This window comes from Lipophrys pholis (assembly GCF_963383615.2).
Source record: "Lipophrys pholis genome assembly, chromosome: 14".
NCBI classification, from domain to species: Eukaryota; Metazoa; Chordata; class Actinopteri; order Blenniiformes; family Blenniidae; genus Lipophrys; species Lipophrys pholis.
The window spans coordinates 7,053,103-7,072,627 of NC_137633.1; the positions used below are offsets into that span (position 1 = coordinate 7,053,103).

At 41.5% G+C, this 19,525-nt stretch overlaps 1 protein-coding gene across 1 annotated transcript in view; it reads left to right on the forward strand.

The window, feature by feature from the left end:
- The window catches only part of alk (ALK receptor tyrosine kinase), a gene marked incomplete at both ends in the record, with an annotated part of 444,001 nt that overhangs the window by 362,451 nt on the left and 62,025 nt on the right, over positions 1–19,525 (forward strand). The window contains 4 exons of the mRNA XM_080479669.1: positions 4,036–4,170; positions 6,061–6,164; positions 9,995–10,167; positions 12,840–12,934. Of these exons, the coding sequence (XP_080335795.1) occupies positions 4,036–4,170; positions 6,061–6,164; positions 9,995–10,167; positions 12,840–12,934 (507 nt within the window). The remainder of the gene's footprint in view (positions 1–4,035; positions 4,171–6,060; positions 6,165–9,994; positions 10,168–12,839; positions 12,935–19,525) is intronic.

A 19,525-nucleotide genomic window follows, 5' to 3' on the forward strand; every position in this document is an offset into this window, starting at 1 on the left:
AGGGTGTAATCTCCATTTAAATGCAATAAGTGTGTAAATGTTTTGATTTTAAAAGCTAAGAATCAGGACATTTTGAGCACAAGTAACAATCAGTGAGACAAAAAAAGACAGCTTGTAGAAGTCATTCACTGGCAAAGAGAATCACTAAATGACATCTTCTGGAGGTAATAATCGGACTGTGTTGGTGGCAAACAGAGCATGGAAACCCCTGTTTAGCATTTACAGTAAACTCATGGATCTTGCACAGAAAGACATAACGTGCTGAGAGATTTGGGGCATTTTCACACACCATTCCCTCCCCAGCTTTTGTATCTTCATAACGCTCACAGAGGCATGAAGGCCAGCTGTCATTACCTCCGAGTCAAGGTTCTCCTTCACTCCCTCGCTTGATTCTTTTCCTTTATTTATTTATTTTTATTAAATGTGATTACCAATAACCCTTCCCGATTAAGGACAAGGAGCAATGATCCAGGAGTTCCTTCATCACTCCACCCCGGTATGCTCTTTTTCCTCTCACCACTCCGCCCCGTCTCGGGCTCCTCGCTCGTTCCATTTTCATCCCCACCGTCGTCACAAATTACCCCCCTCTACCCCAAATCACACAGTGTTCCCTCTCTGATACCCTATTCTCTATGATCTATCCATGACTTATCTCCGTCTGATTTGATCTATTTAAATCCTTCATAAGCCCTGCCAAGGCTCATTAACGGGGAGAAGGCGGAAAGAGGCAGGAGGAACAAACTTAGCTCGTGTCAATCACAAAGACTCCTGACATATAAGGGAAATGGAGTCCCTGTGGATATTCCTCAGCATCCCGGCCTACATCATTATGCACAAACACATCCTCAGCTCTTTGAGAGTTGCAGCCTTCCTTTAGTTGATCTTAGTCGGTTTTAAATTCTGCCGACGCCCCACTGCTTTCCAACACTACGTCGCTGAGGGGACGTCGAAATTCTCTTTTGCATCAAAAGTTGAAATTTTAAGCACCAATACAAGGTTGTTGTTTTTTTCTCTCCCTGTCGATACCAGGGCCACTTGCTTCTCCAAGGGATCATTAAAAGTAGTCTGCGTTCTGAACGTTTATGACAGTTTGTTTTATTCAAATGTCCAAAATGAAGGGGATTTACTTTACTACTCACTGAAGAAAAAAGTTACTAGTGTCTTTTTATTATTATTATTATTATTATTATTATTATTATTATACTCTGAGCCCAAACTCGCCCACGAGAAGGTTCGGCGTGGCCTGCAAAGAATAAACAAGACACAGGAGACGTGACTCGCAATATTTCTAATAAAGGTAACTGCTGTTACAGAATGTACCCACTGGGGGCGCACGTTTTCATTAAAAGTAGATGTCATAATGCAACTCTGAGACCTAAAACGTGAACAGCAGACACTCGTAGCAGAGAGCTCATTGATGCAGCACGGTTAGGGAACGGGCTTGAGCATCAAAGCACGAGAGTGAGTTTTGAAAAACGTGCTGAAGGCTGCAGAAATGGTGCGAACAGAGAAGTGTCAGAAGCGTGTTTGTCTAAAACGAACAAAAGCACCAGTATGGACTTTAGTTTGCGTTTCTATTTTTCATACCTTTTAGGACATTTCAGATTGTTCATCATGGATTTCATAGACATTCCTGCTCTATGTTCTTGAGAGACGAACAAACTGTGGAGCTCTGAAGGTCAATCAAGGCGAAGCTCTCGGGGGGGGGGGGGGGGGGGGTGTCGCAGTAAACTTCTCCCTCCCTCCTGGCATGTGCTGTCCAATATGGCCCGTTGGTGAATTATTACTATCATTTAAACATCAGAGAGGTTGGTGGTGGTTAGTAGACCAGTAAAACCAAACTGCCAACTCCAAGTCCTGCTAATAAAATAATACGTTTTAAAGGCTGCATCCTGTAAACTGTAAGTCGTGGTGACGTCCGGTTGAAATTGACAGTATTAACCGAGTGACATTCACAGAGATTAAATCATCACAGACTTCTCCATCCACACTGGAAACATGACTTTGACTCTCTTTGAGATTCGTAAACAACATCTAAGAAGAGCAGTACCACATTTTATGAAACGAAGAGAGTGACTCATATCACAAGACACGGAAGAAGATGAAATTTACTTATTAACTGGGAAAGTCCTGAGATGCTCTCCGTTGGTATGAGAACATCACAGGAAGCAACTCTTCCATTTTTTTCCCTTGTGTTTTGAAATTGTGCTCTCTGATGCCAGCTCTTTTGCACAAACAACAAACTCAATCATTTTTTTTTGGGGGGGGGGGGGGGGGGGGGGGGGGGTGGGGGTGTCTCTGTTTGAGACTACCTCCTGTATGATCTCCCCTAAGGCCAGCTTCTGATGCTATTATCTGGAGGATGCCATTTCCAAAAAGCTCCTCGTTATCGCCGCAGTCATGGCTCCTCATGTGTAATCGGCTCTCACAGACAATAGCTCGTGATAAAAGGGAACATAAAGGAAAGATAAGGTGGCTTTTTAAAGTCTGAATGAAATGGAAAGACAACACATCAAACTCCAACAGGAAGCATAAGAAGCTTTGAGTGCATGTAATATGTGAGTGAAATACAAATGACATCAATCTCGTCTGTGGCTTCAGGTCATCTTTGACTTGTTATAAGAAAATGTTCACACATAATTGATGCTAAAGAATCATTCAAGACTCTTTATGTTTGTGACTTCAAGTTCAAGAAATCATTTTCTCCCTGTGCAGTGAAATACTTTCTCGGCTGTCTACAGTAAATGCCAACAGTAAAATAGTTTATTAAAGAAAACAAGATAGGTAAAAATTATATGCAATACTTTTACAAGATTAATCATTAAAACAACCTCTTCGAGGTGTAAAATTTACCAAAATGACTCCGTATTCCACAACAAAAATGCTCTAAATAGGCTAAAATGTTTTTTAAATAAAAACTTTCACAATAGTGTGGAGTGCTAATGGCTTGCATGTGTTTTTATCAAAAAAGTGATCTGTTCTGTATTAACTTCGAATTATTAGTACCAAAAAATCTGGACGTGACCTTAATATGGTAACTTATAATTGATATGTGCTATTTAATGAACTCATGTTTGATATTTTGAGCACAAATATGCCGACTCCCGCTTCCAACTATCCAATTGATGTGAGGCTCCTTTTACACATTTTCACAATCAAACCAGAAAACAGATATTTGACAAGGTCATGGTGGCTCAAATGTTCAACTATGTGCTCTTCCCAAACTTGTATTTGCTTTCTTCATTCAGTTATTTTTAAGCATGAAAGGAGAAGCTTATTATTTGTGGCAAGGCGAAAAACTCATTTTTTTTTATTATTTTTTTTTGGGGGGGGGGGGGGGGCTTAAACACACTTCGCTTGCTTCCGCTCAACAATCCAATAAAACACTTCCACTGTATTGTGGCTGTCCATGCCAACTTTGAGCTGCACGGCGGTTTAAATGCCTCCTGCTACTCACTAAAGTTTCAAGTTGATTGCTACCAGAGATAGACATCATGTCACCACTTTGGCTCTCTCATTTCCCCTCGGACCCTCTGCCCCCTTCTTCCTCTGTCACGTCTTCCCATCTGCCCCCCTGGACACCCCGGGACTTCTTCCATTTTCTGCTTCTGCTTCTCCAGCCAGCCCACGAGGCCGCGCTCCCGCCGTACCCCGGTCCTAATTTACCACCAACCCACCCGGCGTCTTGTGAGCCATTAGTCTCCACCGAACACTCTCCTCGCCTCTCAGCCCTTCTTCGCCTCCGCTGTCGCTCAACTCCTTGATCGCTTGTCCCTCGACCGTCCTTCTCTCTCTCTCTCTCCTCCCTTGGAAAATCTCGCTCCAGCTTTAATGCCATTTCCCCCCCTTTTTTTTCTTTTCCGCCCACCCACCCACCTACCCCTGCCGGGCCTGTCCGCTCATTATATGCCCACTTAAATCATCTCTTGCTCCCCTCCCCTGATATAATATCGCTTTTTTTCTCTCTCTCTCTCTCTCTCTCTCTCTCTCTCTCTCTCTCTCTCTCTCTCTCTCTCTCTCTCTCTCTCTCTGCAGGACGCTTCCTCAACGGCAGCTACTGCTCTTTTGAAGACGGCGACTGCAGCTGGCAGCCGGTGTCGGGCCGCGGCCTCTCCTGGAGGAGGTTCCAGTCGCTGCCCAAGGCGACCCGGCAGAGTTGCCAGGCGTCAGGTAACCCGTCAACGCCCCATCTTTTAGCATAGTCCTTTCCGTATGGTGCAAGTTAATAAGAAGGTATTTAAGGGGAGAGATTTAATGGTATAAAAAGACTGAGGGAGTTACAACATTCAATTCTTCACACGTTTAATGATTTTAACTTTTTTGTTTTTTAATTACAACCGATATCTGATTAGAAAGATCATAAAGTAATGGAAATGAAAGAAGACTGCAGCTCCTACTTGCACATCAGACATAACGAACTCTGCTGCTCATCCCACAAATGCATGTTCCTTAGCAGTTACAGAGGGATATTAGGGATATAGAGTCATTAGACGAGAGCTTCGTTAGATGAAAGAGGGCCATACTCCAGTCCTTTATCACATCATTGGATTCACAGCAGTTTCACCAAGACAATAATTTTACAATTAATACTTAATTACAATGACAAGTTATAGTTCTCTCATAATTTAATTGAAACTACCAAAGTTTGCCTTGATTGTTTAAAAATAATTAGGACATGATCTTGTTCCTTTGTTAACTGTTTAATGCAACTTCCTCGAGAGTTATGAAACAAAAAGGTAAAGTGAAGAGAAAAGATTTGCCCCCCCACCGCCCACCCCGAACAGTTGCCTTTTTAAAATGAGTAATGGCTATGATAATAGGAATATTCAACATTACATAAAACTGCAGCAAATCTTTCCGTTCTCTTCTCTAGCTGAATTAATTGCATCCTCATTTCACCCCCCAAGAGAGCCGATATGTTTATTTTTACTCACAGATTCGATTATTTCCTAGAGATATTTTTGAAAAGAAGACACACATTGTGATCTACGGGCTGGTATGTTCCTGAGGGGTTGTCGAAGATCGGTGTACAGAGAATAAAGCGACGGCTCATGTCTTGGACCCTGACTCAGATTCCGTGATGCTCCAGACATTGATATGTTGTTCTCGCTCAGCTCAGAGCCGTTCTACTCGCACAATCCCGGCGGAGGGAAGAGCTCCAGCTGCAGTTCATCATCAGTGCAGTGACTCAAGTGTGTCTCCAGAGGAGGTTTTAAAGTTTCACTTTTGCTGAGGCCTGTTTTTGATCTCAACTATTTACAGAAATCTCAGAGGTAGCGTGGGGGGACTATAAATGAGGCACTTTAACTTTTATAGTAAATAGTAAGTGATTCAAGATCAGTTTTTTTTTTGTTGTTTTTTTTGCAACAGTCTGTTACAAGGACCTGAAATTAAGGACAATCAATGATCAAAGTTCTGGCAGAATCTTACTTTTGAAAGTTTATGACATTTCTAATTCAATTGGACACACTTAACTTAACTTGTATTCCCCTAAGGCACTCTCTCTGCTTCAAATAAATCCCCCTTTATTGTAAAGGTTTGTAATTTGACACCAGCCTCGTTGCCTTGACCGAGTGTATCGGATGATCATGCACGGAAAATATACAACGAGCCGAACACAGATCATCCAAACAGAAGTCTCTAAAGCCAAAAAGTATTCCACAAATAAAAACATATTTAAAACTAAAGAACTTTTGGACTTTTTTTCGATTTAGACTTGATATGTGATAATTTGCGTTCTCGCACTAGAATACATGATAAACAAACAGCAGCTAACGAGGTGAGACAGCTCCTCTCAAGCTGAACTGATTTTATTTGTTATATTGTTGATTCTTCCACCAGTTTGTTTGTGGTGAAAAGGTAGGACGACGTTGCTCTGCTTCTGGCTATAATCTGCAGTAAGAATGGGAAAGTGATTGCTTCAAGTGGACGCACATGTTCTTACAGACTTAAGAAGATATTTGTATCTTTAAAAACAAATCGGTGCAACTCAAACTTCTGAGTGAATGTGTGATTGATAATCTGCTCTGACACTTCTTTCTCCCTGTGTGTTAATTAAAGGTGCTACATTCACTGTAGAAGGAGGCCAGTCTAAAGGTCAGCGTGGCTTAGCTTTACTAAGGAGCCCACTCTTCCCTCCTCCGCTGAGAAACTCCCCTTGCACGGTAAAACAACACTTCTGCTACTACTTTGTCTACTGCAGTGTTTCACATAAAAGTCAATTTTTTATCATTGTCGGTGAATTTTGTTATTAGAAATGGCAATTTAAAGTTTTAAAAAAAGAGTCGTATCTGCAAATAATTTGCTGCACTTCTATAAGGGAAATTATTTCAGGGAAATAAGCAAAGATTTGATCGAGGTGTAACTTTGATTACTCGAGAATGTTTCACGTATGCATTGTTTTTTGCGTTTTCGTTTCAGAAAAGTTTTTGCATTCACACGGCAGCAGTTTTCAAAACGATGTCCGTTTAACACGTAAATGACAGACGCTGAAAACACTGTAGTTACCATGCCAGGCCACTAGTTGGCACAGTTTTTGGCAGGAGTATTTGCTACGTTCAAAAAGCATGACGGTATTGTTTTCGCCCCCACTCTGCTCAGTGAACACATCACCGTATGAAGTTATTACTGCAGTTATAATTAACATTTGTTTTTGTTTGTTGAACATGACAATGGTTGAACATTGAGCTTTGGTGAAAACTAAAACTGTCTTGATGGTTCAACTAAATTGTTTACTGGATGAAGCGGCTTTTCGTCTTTTAGTTTCCCTGACGGCAACATAAAAATAATGTAATATGAGTAACATTACAAACAGCCCATAGCTATGGTGTATTAGCATTGATCTCAGCGGTTTTGTTGCTGATTCCAGTTATCACTTGTTCATAAATCTTTTTTTTTTCTCCAAAAATCCTGATTTTGGAGCATTTTCTTATTTCAAATAACTCATATATAACTTCAGCTGAACTCATTTTCACTCATTTCCATTGATTAGTTACACAACTTTAATTTCTTTTAAAAAAAACAATCACGTTAATCAATTTATATATTATCTTTCTAAACGATGGAAAAGAAAAAAACTACTTCATCCAGAAGTTCATTGAGTGTAAATATCAATCATTAAGTGGCACACAAACACATTTAGCAACATTTAAACCCAAAACGAACTTGTGTATAATAATAATTTGAAGAAGAAAAAAAAAAAATTCATTTGCACCGATGCGCATTTATCTCATATCCAAGTCACAGTTTTTGTGACGCATCGAGTAAAAAACTACCATTTTCTGTGTTGATTACTTTGAGAAAACAGTTCAGGAATCCAACTCTAGTATTCCAAGACAGCTGATTAGCGCCGCGCTGCCTGAACGTCCTGGGAGATCGGCGCAGACAGCGAGGCTGAACCTGTCAATCACAGGTCGAGTCTTCTGACCGAGATGAGAAAATACTGCAAATCCTGCATTATTAAGCTCACGGTGCCCTCCGAGAAGGTCTCCAGACAAAGAGCCTGCGCCGTGCTGCGCCGTCTCCAGCGACGCTGCTGCATCATGCTGCCGTGAACTCCGACCTGCTGCTTGTTTGCTGCCGCTCATTTGAAGTCTGGCCGAGGAATAATTGGCGCTCTGCAGCAGAGGGAGCGGGCGGGAGGCGGAGCCTGATGCGCAGGTCAAACGGTCAGACGATGAGATAAGAGGGTGAAATAAAGTTTGCCCCCTTTTTTTTTCCTCGATACAATTATGCAAAGAATGAGAAGGCGGAGGAGCACGATAGCAGGCGTGAGGCGAATGCTTCAATCTCAGGTGTGCGTTTGAGGTGTCTGGCGTCAGCGAGGAGCCTGGGTACAGTGCTGCAGACCTCGCAGCTTCTTGGCACGCCGCCAAAGATTAGCAATGATTCCAGATTAGCGCGCTAAATCCTCCTTTCTACACTGAACTGGTGCGGTTCAACCCCGCCTGTCTGCTTCTTGGACAACTATGTTGAGGATATTAGCTTTGGGTATTAGCGACAGAACACATTCACTTTCATGTCATGCCCGGTGTGCACTGCGCAGCGCCTCTAATCTTGATGTGTAAAATGGTCGCCATGTGGCCGCGCCGCCGCCGATAAGAACCCGCAGTCGACGAGCATAAAGCAGACGCTTCGGCCTAAAAGTGTTGAGGTTCCTTTTCGGGTTTTTGGGGGTTTTTTTACGTCGCGAGGCTTAAACCAGCATCTGTTCCACTTAAATCGTGGAACAAGAATTATGCTCCTGCTTCCAAAACAAAACAACAAAACAAAATGCCAACAATATGGTCACATCCGAAGCTTTAGATTGAGACTTCCCATTACATTGTGTAATTCTTGTAACAGCCTATGAGTTGTTAATTTGAATTAGACAGATCCCTCCTGGAAGCAGCAGCATATATCGCGAAATACCCCAAATTATAATCCTGATTGAATTCTATTAATCTTGTAATAATTAGAACTGAACAGATGGCTGGTGCTGATTAATCCTGGTGCAAATTTAAGTCCATCCCGCTTTTAACTGATAACACATTTGGTTGGTGTACTTCAATAGTGAAATCCTCACTGGAAAAGGAAGTAGAAGGTTTTTTTTTTAGTTTCTTTGTTTTGTTGTTTGTTTGATTTACTCACACATTGGGTGGAAAAACCGACTCATTTATTACCTATTTCAAAGCATCCTTGAGTTTTCTACAAAATCCTCAAGTTGACGGTCATTGCAAAGTCTTTTTTTTGATGTGCGACTTTTAATTTGAAATGTGGATTTTGTTTTGTTTGTTTTGAATTAAACAGGAAGTTGCAGCATTTACGCACACGTGCCATGATTTAAAACAGGCTTTAGTAACACAGCTGCTTTATGAGTGAGAGGAAAAACTCCAACGAATCCATAGATGGTGCTTAACATCCAGCACTACTTCCAATGAACATTCCAATATCAGTGGGTTTGACTGCCTGCACAGTTCTGTACTGTACAAAAGAAACAAAAAGGATTTTTTTGTTTTGTAATCCTCCAAATCGATGTTAACAAAACAAACAGAGCCGACTAGTACATCACAATAGATCGACAGTACATCAGAAACACAGCAGGAACTGAAGGTCTTCCAACAGACATCCCCACAGTGTATAATAGCATTTTATTCTGCTCAGCATGGGATAAAAAATTTTTTTGGGGGGGTGGTCTGGGAATAGGGTTAGAACAGTAAACCTGCTGCATTATTAGTGGTAAGTGTTGTCCAAGATGTGTGCACACAAGGAATCCATCATCCACCTGGTTAGAGCAAGATTCTGGATAGATTTATTTATTTTTCTTTCATTTTAAGGAAAGCGAAGAAAGCAGGCATTCAGAGTGGGTTTCTAAGAGCCTTTACGATTCAAAGTTACACCAACATTAAAGCATCTTGAATGCCCTCACCGTTTTAACGTTGTTTCCCCGAGTGGTTTACTAATCATTCTTCATATTGTTGCTGCTTTGAGAGCTTCTTCACTATAATATACCATAATATAACTCCTGGATGTCGGTAGTGCAGCTCAGTCTAACGCAGAATAGTGGAGTTGTAGCTCTCATCGCTGGTATAGACTAATGAACAAAGCCTCCTGCAGACTCTTATGAGTGCAGCAGCTGCTGTAGTGTGCCACATGGGTTTTCATAAACATGGCTACGATATAATTATCACTACGACGTACTTCAATATGCAAAAACAACAACGATATCCTGTACCTGACAGTGTGAACACAGAATCAAGCAACACCCGGAAGAAAGTTCAGTATTGTGGAAGTAGATGAAGAATGTGGTCATGGTTCGGTTTCTTTCCCTGATTGGGAATATGTAAATTATTGTTTTCGTGCCGCGGCAGTTGAGATTCCAGTCGTACAACACGTCAAACCCGCCTCACTGTCTGATATGAGAAAACAGTTTTTAACCGTCAAAATCGGCACAGCACACACTCGGAGGAAGAAAGTATCGCCCGCTTAAGCTGACGTCTGATCTTTGCTCCGACAGGTGCGGTTCTGGCTGTGCTCCGGAGGTCTACAGATGGGCTCGCTGTCTCTGTGGATCGTGGAGAACAGCACCGGTCCAGACGAGCAGCGCCGACTGTGGCACTCGGCCAGCGAACCCAAATCTGAGAGGGGCTGGAAACTCATCGTCCTCCCCCTCTACGGGCTGGCAGACTGGTATGAGGAGCGATCACCTGCGCCGCCTACATGACAGGCAGCCGCGATTACATCATGTTGGTGTGTTTGGGTTGTCTGAGAGCGTCAAGCTGGCAGTTGCTGCTTTGAAGTGTTTAAGAGCCGATCAGTCATCCGGCTCTCATCCCAACAAACCTCTGACACACTCCCACAAATACTTAAGTGCTCCCACTGCAAAGGAGGTCTTAAGAAACACAGGAGCCCTCCCTAATAAATGCAGATTTTCTGAATTCTTTATCCAATTTTCTGGGAAACATTTCCTCCCAACGCCACAAAAATAATGAAGCCCAAAGGGACGCGTGCCTTATACGATGGACCTGCCATGTGTACAGTCGTACAAAATATCCCCCCTCTTTGTTTATTCCGCTCGTCTGTGATGAAGGGAAGAGAAATCAATACACAAGGCACTGCACTCCACTTGCCTTCCAATTAGCTCTGGCCCTGATTTCCCTGAATGAAGGGAGAAACTAAACCAAAACAGAAGAAAGTGAGAGGAAAGGGAGTGAGAGCAAGAAACCCCAGATAAGACATTTCATCTCTGTTTGCCTGACTGGGGGTTTCTTTGCCATTCAAGCTTGGATAATCCCGCTCCCCTGAGAGTGATTAATTTTTGATTCCTGGGTTATGTAGTCAGCTGTGCTTGTGCTCTTAATTAGAATGTCATGTCCGTAACCACGAGGTGAACCTGCCAGACATCGCACGCTGACCTTTGGAGAGCTTAAATGGAATCAGAAAGGCCGCCTCAAGTGCAGGCAAAAGTCGGGAAGCAGCAAACTGTAATGTAGAAACCACATCTGAGGGTTTCTGTCAGAGGAGCCGAGGAATCAGTTTCAATATCTTCAACGCTTCAATACCTCATTTGGACTTATTGTTGCTGCGAGCGAAATCCTCTTCATTTAAAAACCCAGGGAGTGTAACGGAAAAGGCTCAACGTATCGAACATGTCGTTACGTTTAAACTACATCTAAATGACGATGAGCAGCAACTTAGGAGAAGTGTAGGGGAAGGCCTTGCTTTAGATTAAAAAAAACTACACTTTTAACAAATTCTGACTTTTACCTGCTTTAGTGGGATCAATGCCCAGCCTCTTGGGTGAAGCCTTGTATGTAACACATCCACCTCCAAAAACACCTCCTCTTCCCTTTGGCTAGAATACTCTGCCCTGCTGTGGCCATCAGAGGTTCTTAATGTACATATTGGTTTTATGGCTTTTAAGGCGGGTTAGAAATTTAAAAACGTCGCCCATTCAATTATTGCTTGAATGCAGCTCAAAATATCTAAACTCATTCAAACTTAGGTTGAATCTGCATCCAACACGGAATAGAGATACATGGTATGGGGAGCCAAATAGCTTTGCATCGTAGAAAGACCACCATCTACTGTTTTACAATAAATACAAACTACCACCGCTTGCAAAGTTTCAAATTTTGAAAATGATTGCTATACAAAAGAAATCACTATTTCATGATATAAATACACTTCAACTTACTGTACGACGTAACATTCACGCACCTTTAGGCCGTAATAATTCTTCATCATGTCATTGGTCCAAGTGCTGTTAAAATGGCATGAGTGAGCTGCTCAGGCATTATTCTGTCAACTCCCGTTGTCTTCTCCTGCAGTTGCAGAAAAACTATTTACTGTGTTCACGTGCAGTATTCCACATTTCAGAAGCCGTTGCTGTAGAGACAGAAACGCGTGCAGAATCTATAAAGGACCTTAAACAGGACTTAAGTTGACTCGGACTTAAAATGTACCCTTTAATTGTAAAAAAAAAAAAAAAAGTTGTATATTTAATTTTATCAGATTCAAAATGCCAATGTTTACTTTAAATCAAACAACCGACACGAAGCCAACAAGTTTTTGTGTTGGTGTGTTTGCCTCCTTCCTGACAACCTCTGACAACCTCTTTCATGCCGCTATACTCCTTAGCATCCATTTTAATCCGTTTCTGAGACATAGTGGCCTCGAATGGCAATTTCAAACCAATCTAATGTGTGGCATCGGATCAAATATCCAGACAGGCTAAAAAAAAACATATTTTGTGTTTTCTGAATCCTTCCAGCAACTCTCAATGGTGTAAAAAGCCGAATGGTTGTTTCTATTAGTACAGAATTGAGGGTACAGTAGATGTAACATGCTAATTTGAACTTGTGCGATTTTTTTGTTGTTTTTTTTAACCTGCAGACGGAGCGAGATTAACTGTTCCCTCATTTTCAGCCTGCACACTATGCAAACTCTTGACTCCAACCTCATTAATTCCATAGAGACAATCCGAGGGGTATTAGTCTTCTCGTCTGAGTTTCAGCAGTACAAACAGCATCAAAATGTTAAAGTACTGCTTTGGAGATTTCACATTAAAGCCCTTGCTCGCGTCCGTGTTTGTGCAACTGTAGCAACATTTAATTTGGAAGCAGAAAGTACATTAAATCCTCACAGAAGTCAAACTGTTCCTTTTGTCTGGGCTGAAAGAGCAGACCGTCTGTAACAATGTCGACGTGAATGTCAGAGGACACAAAGCGCATCCGGCGAAGCCAATTCTCCCTGGCAATTTTCTTAAAGCACAATAAATTCTTCCTCACGTCATTTCAGCCGGAAAGCATCCATCCGTTGGCCGTGGGCGAGGCGGTTAAAGCTGCTCTGCTCCTCCTCAGGTTCTGGCTCCAGTTCAGCACAGAAGATGGACCTGGACCCGGCTCCGCCATCTCTCTCGACAACATCTCTTTCAGCATGGACTGCTTCCTGGCGTGTGAGTTAAATGTCAAGTCCCCCCCCCCCCCCCCGCACACACACACCCCCTACTCTTACTTACGGCTGAATTGAAGTAATTGTGTGACTGATTGTGTGAATTATTTGCCACGACAGGCAAAGAGGGGGGAGAACAGAAACACTTAAAAAAAAAAAAAGTTGGAGCACTTTTTTCAGACCTCAGAAAAGCTTAAGTTGAACATTCAAAGTGACCCAAAACTGTTAAATTAATAATCGGTACAGGTCTGTCTCACAATTATGTTCAACAGAGATAAGATTTGACCGTGTTGCAGTTTTGTACACTTTGGGAGCATCATCAAGCGCTCGCTTATTCATGATTTATTGATTTCCATTCCTCAGCCATAATTATGCAGTTCAAAACCATTTTTTAAATTTTTTTTATTATCTTCCGAGATAATTAAAGAGGACCTTTTACGCTCAATGTCAGGCTATTTATTTTTTTTTGTTCCCCCTCCCTCCCATTATTCTTCGGCATTAGATTTTCATGATTTTTGGTTGTGAAAACTTCCTTCTGATGTTATACCAGGACTGTTCACTTTCTGCTTGAAACGATCCATTTCAGCTCCTGTCTCTTTACCCTGCCGTATTTATATTCATCCTGCCTGCAGCTAGTTCGAGTTTCTGAAATTAAAATGGTCAAACAGTGTGCAGCGAGTGGCTGCTTCTACGCCGTAATAACCAAAATGTTTAATTTCTGACGGTTTTTCAATATTATTTTATGGTTTCACAAATGTGCTGACACTCTGGTGAATCCTGGACGTCCCGCCAGCAGCAGTAATAACCATTACCTCTATCAAATCTCTATCTTTCTGCTTTTTGGTAGCTTTGTAATTTTGTAGGCATCATAAATGTTGGAGTTATGACTCGATAAGTATTCATGCAACATGCTGTCAGCAGGGTAGGCATATAAACTTTTATAGGCGCCTCCCTAAAAGCATGCTATCTTAAGATTACTACTTAAAAGAAGCCTCAGTCTCACTAACAGTGAACCCGCTAACAAGCAGCATTTAGTCTTCAGAATTTGTCACCCGCCTAATTTTTGTGCGGTCGGCTGTTGCACTTGTCCACATGAGGGAATCAGTCATGCCACGCGTTACAATTTCTTTCAGAGGGTAATTTAAAGCTTCTTGTGTCCGTTGGAACAAACAACGATCTCGGTAAAAGAGTTTGGAACCTGATTTGCTAAAATCCTGCATAAAGTGTGCTAAGAGGCACACTCATGTAAAAAAAAACTGTTTGCATGCATTTTTCATGTGATATAAAAATAATATGAATACCAAGAGTGACGTTAGACACAAACAGGTGCATTCAAATAAGGGTCTTGTGTGCTATAGAGTGTTTACATGATGATGATGATGATGATGATGATGATCAAAGCTTTGGAGGAGTCAGAACTTGAGGAACTATCTTTTTAGAAAGCCTACGAAGAAATTAATCAAAATATTATAACACCTCTGCTCCGCATCTCCTTTTGAAACGTGGAGACTCAAAAACAGACCCAATTTTAAACGACAACAAGCATTCTCAGAGCTCGTGAATCACGTGGTGCATTGCTCAATGAGCACAGACGCCTCGTATTCCATATTCATGCCGGTAAACACACTAAATAGATTGTGGTGTTGTTCCTGTGCCTCTGTTATCCACAATCTTCATTGTAGTAGATCAGCTTCCTCACATGTGCATGCAACATCATGTTTGTATTTCTTTGTATACGTGCACTAGATCAGTGGATTAAGTCCTTAGAAAGCTGCAGGGCTGCTGTCTCACTGTGTCCTCTTCACAAAGGTGATTTTCACTTTTATTTGTGGCAGTAAATCCAAAGATGATGGTCCTGTTTACTGGATGAGTGCCTCTTAACTTTACTGTGTATCGATTAAACTACACTTAGCGTCCCATTCATAAAGGGAAGCTCGTAGTTCTTTTCAGCTGTTTTGTTGCTGCTTCTTGCTGCCATTCATTTATTATTATGTTTGATTCTTCTAAAAGTGCCAACATCCAGATTATAGAGCATCTTCCTCCTCCTGCGAGAGAGTCAGTCGTTAGAAAGATTCATTGGCATTTTTTACTTTTCACATTGAACTATTTTTGGGCTCTGTTGGTCGTAAGGTTTATTTGAAGGTCTCAATTTCTGCAGTAATGGGATTATTTAACATTTACTGCCACTAAAAAAGACTAAAAAGTTCGTTTTTTTAAAATATGGTCCTTGCCCAATATGCCTCCTGCTCTCCTTGGGATGATCTTGTGTGATGCACCGCATCTTTTCCTTCATGCATATGAACCAAACTGTATGGAAATGATATACATTACCACATTCCTCCTGCACTCTTTCTTCAAAAGATTCGATGTGTCCTGAAATGTCAAAACTGATCAATTCTGCCACAATGCAGCACTCTGATTGATAAGGTCTTATGTTTCAACGTTGTACTGCTGCCTTCGAAAAGGTCAAACCTCACGTCACCTTTCTAGATATTTTTGTGCTATAATTGAGATGGTTTATCAGTATCAAAACAGCAGTGGAATGACAACCATGTAAGAATGGGAGTGAAAGGTTAGGAGTTCAGTTCCTCCCTCCATCTCTGCCGATCTAGAGGAAGGTGTTCCAGCAGTGACTCGAATAGTAATGCCTGAGTGTCTGAGCATTGCTGCAACAATGGGAGCGGAGGCGAAAACGCACACAGCTGGACTGCCGACGCCGGGGGTCTGCGACCTGCGGCTCGACAGCCACATGTGGCTCTTCTGTAGCTGAAGCTTTCACAAAATCACATGGAAATAAACATTTTTACCTTTTTGTTTATTATTCATTTGCCCAACAGAGGCATTGTCAGCCTCGTTTTGAAGGTTAAACGTGTTTTGCGGCTCCACTTGAATATTTGACTCGGTGGAAAGTCACAAAAGCGGCTCTTTCGGCCATCATGCTTGAGAGCTAAATCGGATTGGTTCTCGTTTAGTGTGTCGCTTAGAGTCTTCGTTTTGCCCGATGAAGTTGCATAAGTGGACCAGGAAGTTCTGAGAACCCTCCACCAATTCCTGGCGTAGCTCATCTGTAATTTGATGCGGCAGATTCTCATAAGTATATATATGAGAAATTATTATTTGTGTTCATATGTGATACAGAAAAATGTGCTTGAGGGTCTGGAAAGGGTGTGAAATGTATGGTTGCAGTAGTAAAAAGATAAATAGTCCATGTCAAAAAATAACATTCTGCTTCTGGATTAGTTTTTTTTTTTTGACCTTACAAGATCCACAAATTGACAATTATTTTGTATCACATTATGTTTGTTATGAGAGAAGTTTCACAGCAGCCGCGCTGATGCGTCGCGTCACTGTTCAGTCATATAATTCAGTTCCCAGCTCCAAGAATCCGTGTGCACCGCCTCTGTCAAGATAAAGTACTGAAAACTCTCCATTTGTCGTCAGCGTTAGTCAAGCACGTCACTTCGATACCAGTTTCCATCCCAATATGCAGCGAGTGACTGGAACACCCAATCTGTTTTGTGTCACCTTGCGATGATTTAATTTATTCAGCAGACGCAGGTATAATCCTCGCTCTATTGTGAGAAACTACTTCTAAAATGCAATCAGATCCCGTCGTGTTATCAGCCCAATGTGACGTGAGAAATTGCTGTTGATCTACGCTGGCGCAGACTCGCCACCACCCGGCTTCCCGGGTCAGGAGACTCTTTATTTAAAGACGTGACATTTCCCCAGAGATATTTGCGCACCAATTTGTATTTTATGTCCCCTGGAGCGGTGACACTGGTATGGCAATTCATCCCTGTTCCGCTCACTATCCAAATGGCAAGTTCCTAATCTGGACCGGGTATCTATTACCTACAGCCACACTCGACATAGTCACTTTTTATCGCCTATCAATCAGGGCGGCTGATGTGAGACGCCGGAGCTCGGCGAAGGGCGTCGTTTCCCAGAGTGATCTCTGCGACTGATTAGCGTGATGGATTTCAGAGCAATATGACACATCCTCATAATGTGCTTTAGTGAGAAAACATACTGCGAACACATTATGCAGACGATCAGCCATCCGTGGCCCCCTCCAACATCCCCACCAACCCGCCCACCCCCGCCGTCCTATTGGCCCCAGTGTGATGTATAGTTTGGCAAGCATGTGTGCTTGATGATGCAGCCATTGCCCTTCAGGTGTTGGACCTGGCTGTCAGTTTTATCATTTTATCTTCACCGGCATCATTAAATTAGTTTATTGGGTTAGACAGCACGGGAAGTTCATTCTTTTCTCTCTGGCGTGTGCCATCACTTCTTTTCTTTTCATTCCGTTCCCCCTCCCCCTACGCTCTGAGCTGCATTAACAGCAGCACCAGCTGCTTCTATAGAGATTCCCCGAGCAGCAGACTGTGATGTGCCTCCTCAGTAGCGAGTCCTTGACATCGCTCAACAGTCTGTACAGTGTTTCTCAAAAGATGAACGAGCACCAAGAAAAAAAAAAAGATTTGGATGGAAACATGTTTTTTTTTTTGTTGTTGTTTTTTTCTTTGTTGATGTGTCTGAAGACGACATGAAAGAATCTATTTAAACTGAGTTTTCCTCTACAAAAATATTTCATCAGGCTTTTTGACTTGTTCCAACTTCTGCGAGAATTACATTGATCCAGCTCATTTCTTTTTTTTTTTTCTTTTTTTTTTAATGAAATGTTGTGATTCAGCTCCTCTGCTAGTTATTTCTAAGTTTATTAATTTAAATCGGCATTTTAATTTACTTGATTTGTAAGAATGAAATTAGCCAATACATTCTTCTGTACTCAGATATTGTTTAGTGCTCTGGTTTTGTTCAATTATTTTTTGATTTTTATTGCAAATTCAGTCATAATATTGTTTGTGTTCGCATTGTAACAAACAGTATTGTTAAAATTAGATTTATGTTTGGAGTGTAGTAAGTCTCCTTTGTAATTGTTTGGTTTTTGCGATGGTATAGACATTTTCATCACATATACCCTGCACCAACAACTCTAAAGTTTAAGTTTAATGGTTATTACGGCACCATTTTCACTCGAGATCAAATTGGGCTGTTTGTGGCCCCTGAACTAAAATGTGACACCCCTGGCTTAATCTGTTATTCAAGGAAACTTTGCAAAGTAATCTCTTAATAACAGAACTGCAGAGGTGTTTTTAATATACACTCCTTCCACAAAGTACTTCAGCTATGAGAAAACAACCAAAAACCCAAGCGAGTGTCAAACTCATCATTAGAAGTTGCTTATTTATAAAGTGGTGGAGTTCGTTTACTAGTTACAGAAAATTAAAAAAATATATAAACTTTCTATCAAGTAAAGTAACACTTGCATTACTTCAAATGTTCTCCATCAGTTGGCCCTGTTTGTGTGTATGTCAGCTGTAATGTCTCTGTGTTGCTGTGACGCCGTGTGGGTCAGATGGATTCACTCATTACCGTCGGTCAACAGGAAGAAAACGCTGCCTAATCTGAACATTAGCGCTCTCTGAAAGAAATGGACTTATGAAAAGCTCAGAAAAACTACCAACTCATTTCATTTAAAGGGAATATATTTAAAGTTAAAGGTATAGATGGACTTCTTTGATGTTGGTAACATGATTAGAAAGCGTTGAGGCGTCAGCTTGGATTGTAGTTTCACGGCTTTTCCAGACGTTTTCTTCTAAAGTAACATGTAACAATAATATAATAATATTTGTTGCTGTGTTATTAATAGCATTGTAGAAATATGTTACTATCCTGTTCGCCACGTTACTTTAACATGCGTTATTCCCAACATCGGCATTCAATACAGTCAAAAATTGAGCAAAATGTTAAGAAAGTACATAGAAAATAAGATCGAACTGGTTGTGTTTTAGAACAAAAACTCCCATCTTTATATTACAAACACCCCCCCCCCTTTTTTTTTTTTTAAATGCCACCAGTATGTATGTATTTATAGTTGGTTGTTAACATGTTCAGGTCAGGTCCAGCGTTCCTTTCTAATGATGCATTGACTGATGTCTCATTCGACTGTCGTATCCGTGTTACCTGTCTCGCTAACTTGTGTCACGCAATAAGGAAACACAGGAAGGTAATTAGTATTAGTAATTAAACACATGCTGTTGTCACACAGAGCTAATTAAAAGGAACTTTAACCATAGCTGGATTCTCAACTTTTTTACAATCAGAATCATTTATTACATAACATGTAATGGTGTAGAAAATGGATGGATGAACGGATAGATCCAAACGCATGGTTTTAGTAGGCCCTGGTGGAGGCCAGATGTTTGGACTTTGAAGCAAGTTTAAACAAACATTACATGTGCAATGAGCGACAACTCCCACCGCCAACACTGATATCAGCTGTCTTTGACATCACAGGGCTTCGCTTCAGGCTCCGTGCACGTTCACATGGAAGGCATGGCGCTGTTAATCAGATACAACGCCGTCAAAAAAAAGCGAAGCAGCAGCTGGATCTACAGTCATAGCTCCACGGAGAGTGAAATATAAATAGAAGCTGTAATGTGCAGGTTCCAGCAGAGTTTGTGCCCATCAATGGTCTTTTATGCTCACTCCAGCTGAGTTAAGGTCATGGGGAGCTGCAGCTTAA